General features: G+C 45.6%; 1 protein-coding gene across 1 annotated transcript; it reads right to left on the reverse strand.

The window, feature by feature from the left end:
• Window positions 1-1,039: 1,039 nt before the first annotated feature.
• Window positions 1,040-4,984, reverse strand: LOC140289786 (leucine-rich repeat flightless-interacting protein 2-like). Its single transcript, XM_072379297.1, has 3 exons — window positions 4,490-4,984; window positions 4,254-4,410; window positions 1,040-1,790 (listed from the first exon to the last, which is right to left on the reverse strand). The coding sequence occupies exons 1-3, from the start codon at window positions 4,519-4,521 to the stop codon at window positions 1,602-1,604; spliced, it is 378 nt and encodes a 125-aa protein (XP_072235398.1). The 5' UTR covers window positions 4,522-4,984; the 3' UTR covers window positions 1,040-1,601.
• Window positions 4,985-5,635: the final 651 nt, after the last annotated feature.

The raw sequence follows: 5,635 nt of genomic DNA on the forward strand, positions 1-5,635 counted from the left end.
ATATTACGTCTCAGAGCCATCGTATGACGGCATATTACGTATCGGAGCCATCGTATGATGGCATATTACGTCTCAGAGCCATCGTATGACGGCATATTACGTATCGGTGTCATCGTATGACGGCATATTACGTCTCAGAGTCATCGTATGATGGCATATTACGTATCGGAGCCATCGTATGACGGCATATTACGTCTCAGAGCCATCGTATGACGGCATATTACGTATCGGTGTCATCGTATGACGGCATATTACGTATCGGTGTCATCGTATGACAGCATATTACGTATCGGTGTCATCGTATGACGGCATATTACGTATCGGTGTCATCGTATGACGGCATATTACGTATCGGTGTCATCGTATGAAGGCATATTACGTATCGGTGTCATCGTATGAAGGCATGTTATGTATCGGTGTCATCGTATGACGGCATATTACGTCTCAGAGCCATCGTATGACGGCATATTACGTATCGGAGCCATCGTATGACGGCATATTACGTCTCAGAGCCATCGTATGATGGCATATTACGTCTCAGAGCCATCGTATGACGGCATATTATGTATCGTGTCATCGTATGACGGCATATTACGTCTCAGAGCCATCGTATGACAGCATATTACGTCTCAGAGTCATCGTATGACGGCATATTACGTATCGGTGTCATCGTATGACGGCATATTACGTCTCAGAGCCATCGTATGACGGCATATTACGTCTCAGAGTCATCGTATGACGGAATATTATGTCTCAGAGCCATCGTATGACGGCATATTACGTATCGGAGCCATCGTATGACGGCATATTACGTATCGGAGCCATCGTATGACGGCATATTACGTCTCAGAGCCATCGTATGACGGCATATGACGGCATGTGACGTCTCAGAGTCATCGTATGACGGCAGAAGTAAGAAGGAGTTTTACACCTGCTGGTGACCTCAGATGCCCTGATATCTGCTCCCAGGGGCAGGAAGAAGGAGTTTTACACCTGTTGGTGACCTCAGACGCCCTGATATCTGCTCCCAGGAACAGGAAGAAGGAGTTTTACACCTCAGACGCCCTGATATCTGCTCCCAGGAGCAGGAAGAAGGAGTTTTTACACAATACGTCACCTTTAAATTCAAATGGAAAGTATCTCATGGCTCAAATAAAAACCAAACTTATTCTGAATAATTTTCCAGTTTTGTTTTAAAGAAAGAAAGAATAAAGTGAATAAACGGTCACAGCTGACATTATTGGCTGTTAAAGGCTGCCGTACAAATCAGCGCCATAAAAATGGTCCAGAAAGCAAAGAAAAATGAGCTGAACTGAGAAGCCATATCATCTTAACGCTGAGTGACATGAAATCAGCTTTAACAACCTCTCTGCTTCCAATCGATTAATCGGCTCATACCTGCAGCTGATCAACCCCTTTGATCACTCATCAATAAGCAGTGTGATCAATTGGATGTGTGAATAAAGTTTGGCAGAGATCCGACTCACCCCAGCAGCACAGCCACGTCCAGCTCAGTCTCACCAAGAGTCACTCAGCGTGACCTTTGACCTGTGCTCACATGACCCGGTCAGCTGAGGCTTCGCAGCCTCACTCTGTGCTTTTCAATCAGCCCTTCGATCAATACGGCTCACAGGAACACATTCATCCAGCCACTGATTAAACAGCAGCCAATCACAGCTCATACTCCACCAACGCCCTCTGACCTCCTTCTGTTGTTTCTCCAGCTCCTTCATCCGGATCTCTCGGGCCTCAGCTCGCGCCGCTCGCTTCGCCGCCAATCTCGCCTCCGCCTGCGCACAAACATGAGCATGGCGCCAATATCACCGACCGATTACTGTTGTGCATCTGTGCAGTTCTGGTGTCTGCCAGCTGGGGGAGATGAACAACTGAGGGAGAACTTAAACTTTGGGGTGATTTCCTGCGTTAACACACCTTACCGTCTACATAAGGTCACACCTGAGATCACAGACCGACACCTGCCCGTTATTTCATCATTTAACGGGTAAAGATCAGCAGGAGATGGCCGGATAAAAGAATAAAAACATCTAAAATGTTACAAAACAAGAATTTATACAAAGATTATCCGAAAATCGTCAGAAGAATGGCTAAAAAACACAAGAAGAAATTGCTAAAAAAATTAAAGTTAAGAAATTTTAATCAATTGCTTAAATAATTCAATAAAATGACTAAAGGAAAAAATAAAAAGAACTGAATGTGAATTAAACGTCAGGTTCCTCCAGCAGGGGGCGTCTCTGAGGGAAGAATGTCCTCTTCCACATGTCACCATGGCAACCACGCTGCTGACATCATGACACCTCCAGACAGGTTGAGTCAGCTGGTCCAGAAACAAATAAACAAAGCGAGGATGTGCCTGCAGGCTGCAGCCTGAGCTGGTTCGGTGGCTCCTTTGGGGGCTCGTCCGGGATTTACTCCCATATTGTTATTATGAAACGTTTGCAGAAATAATTGTTCATCTGATCGATGGAAAAAGGAATTTTTACAGAATATTTCACCTTTAATCATTAATTGTTGGTATTTTACGTCATATCTTGGTTAGGTTTTTTATTTCAAACAAATAATCTAGAATAGTCTGATTGTGACGTAAAAAGACGCCATTTCTCTGTCCCAAAGGCAGCAGGTGGAGTTCATTCAGAAACTCCTTCTGCGTACATTTTCATTAACACACATATGTAAACAGTTTGCTATAATTATGATAGTAATAGTAACAATAAAAATATAAAGACGTATTAACTGCTGTAACTGTGACGTTTTACATCAGACAGGTTATGGAATTATATTTAGTTTTAGGGATGGGAATTATTAAGAATTCAGCAATTCCGGTTTCATTATCGATTCAGTTACTTATTGGTTCTCGATTCTCATCCAGTTATATAGTACAAATATAGTACAACATGTAACCCTATATATCCAACTCTGCCTCACTCTTGCAGTCCTAATATCAGGACTTAATATCAGATTCCTACAGTATGTCTTTCATTAATAACATTATTAGTGTTGTTGTTATTAATAAATGCTCTACTGAGACTCATGGGAGGTGATGAAGTCTATATTAAAGTCTCCACAGTTATAAATTATTGTCTTATTATTAACAGATTGTACACTTTATATCTAATAAAACACAAAAATAAACCTGCAAACCATTCACATTTTAAAAACATACAACAATACTTTGGATTTCTTCTTCTTCTTTGGTATCAGTGTTTCTCCCCAATTTTACAGAAACAGAAGAATCCTTTATAAATGTTCTGTAATGTACTATAAACTTTTACATTTCACCAGCTTGTTTCTCTTATATTTTGTGGTTTTTTTTTAGCATAACCACAAAAAAAAAACAAAAGTTTTTTGTTATCAGTTCAATCCCCAGTTAGCTGGGGTAAAATTTATACCAAAAAAAACTAAAAAGATCTTTCGAATATTCAGAAAAATAACCAACAAAAGTTTCTTGAAAGTTTCTTTTATCCATAACTTTCATATCTTTTCAAAAGCAGCGGTGCTTGTTTTGTGTAAACGATGATGAGTGTGAGCTGGTCATGTTGTGATGTTGAGATGAAGATTAATGCTGTTGCTGAGGATTAAAGGATGGAGGTCACACACAAAAACACACTCCCAGTAGGTCAGCAGGGAGGCAGCCCCCTCTGTCTCTCCCACACCAGACTCCAGTGAAAAAAGGCCCGATTTAAGAAGCATCCAGTCTGACCGGTTTCCATGTTCCAGCTCTGACTGAATGCAACCAAACCAGTTTGAGTGAGTTCACTGTGGATGAGAGGACACCGAGCAACAGGGCGTGGCCCTCAGAACCAGAACCACAGAGGCAGAGGAGGCTGTGGAACCAGAGCACTGATACAGGAGAGGGTCTGTTTGTGTTGTTGTCACCACAGAAGAAGAGGAGGAGGAGGAGGCATCACATTCCAGCTTCAGTATGTGGGGCCAAACAGAGACACTCTGTTCCCACAAAACACTTCATCACCACCTAAGAGTCACCTGTTCTGCTTCATCATCCACTTCTGTCACAAATGTTTGGACAGAATTCTTTCATTTTTATTTTTTAACACTTTTTAAATGTTTACAAAATCTATTTTATTTCACCTGAACTTCATTTTAACTCTTTATGTTCCTTGTAACTGCGGTTGTACTAAATATATAAATATTTAGTCAGTCCAGTGATGCGCTCTAATAACTAAATCTCAGGGCCCCCATCGCACCTGCTGTGGCCCCTCACAGGACTCCCTTACCTCTCGTGCAATCTGGTTCAGGGCATCGTCCTCCGCCGTCAGCTTGTCCCGGTTCGGGATCCTCTTCCTGCCGGGCCCCTGTGTGCCCATGGTTAAGGAGGTTTCAGCCGAATTATCCACCGACCCCCCCTGCTGTCCGGGACATGCGGCTGAGGAGCTTCAGCTCCGGAAAATTTCAAGATAAATCTATTAGAATTTAAAATCAGTTTTTTTCCAACACAGTTCGGTTCAGTCACCTTGTCTCGGTTCTGGATCCTGAAGCCCTCATCGCTCAGAGGTTTAGCGGCAGTCGGATTGTCCAGAAAGGTCTGCTGTAGTCCGAAGCTCCCAGACCTGCTTCCTACACTGTGGGAAACTCCAAATGAACGAGTTTCAGGGTAAAACCTGAGAATCTGCCGCTCAGAGTACACCTGAGAGGCTGCGGCCGAGTAACCGCTGCAGATAACCGATATTAGCGCGCTGCCGCATGTCACCAACCGGAGCGGAAAACCAGCAAAAATCACCCGCAGCGTCTCGGCAGTTTGTCGCCGCCGTTCGCATCCTTCGATGAGGAGAAACGGTCCGTCGAGTCGTTAATCCGCCATCTTCAGTCCGTCACTGCAGAACAACCGAGGCTGTCTATTCCGTGAGCGCGGTCAGGCCGTCAGGTGAGCCGCCGCAGGTGTGCCTCTCCCGGTCCGAGAAGGCATCCCGACACCGCAGACCGCAGTAGAGGCGGAGGGGAGGGAGGAGGCGTTTAATCCAGCTCCCGGAAATGTTCCTACAAAATAAAAGACCGGTTTGTTTGTTCATCCGCCCATTTCCTACACCCGCTTCACGTGGTGTTATTCAAAGGGGCCACAGTCTCTCCGTTAGCCAAAGGGGCCACTGTCTCTCCGTTAGCCAAAGGGGCCACTGTCTCTCCGTTAGCCAAAGGGGCCACACTCTCTCCGTTAGCCAAAGGGGCCACCGTCCCACCGTTAGCCAAAGGGGCCACCGTCCCACCGTTAGCCAAAGGGGCCACTGTCCCACCGTTAGCCAAGGGGGCCACACTCTCTCCGTTAGCCAAAGGGGCCACACTCTCTCCGTTAGCCAAAGGGGCCACACTCTCTCCGTTAGCCAAAGGGGCCACAGTCTCTCCGTTAGCCAAAGGGGCCACAGTCCCACCGTTAGCCAAAGGGACCACTGTCCCACCGTAAGCCAAGGGGGCCACAGTCTCTTCGTTAGCCAAAGGGGCCACACTCTCTCCGTTAGCCAAAGGGGCCACACTCTCTCCGTTAGCCAAAGGGGCCACTGTCCCACCGTTAGCCAAAGGGGCCACTGTCCCACCGTTAGCCAAGGGGGCCACAGTCTCTTCGTTAGCCAAAGGGGCCACACTCTCTCCGTTACACAAAGGGGCCACA

Source organism: Leuresthes tenuis, unplaced genomic scaffold, assembly GCF_036924035.1.
Source record: "Leuresthes tenuis unplaced genomic scaffold, fLeuTen1.0.hap1 SCAF_1, whole genome shotgun sequence".
NCBI lineage: Eukaryota > Metazoa > Chordata > Actinopteri > Atheriniformes > Atherinopsidae > Leuresthes > Leuresthes tenuis.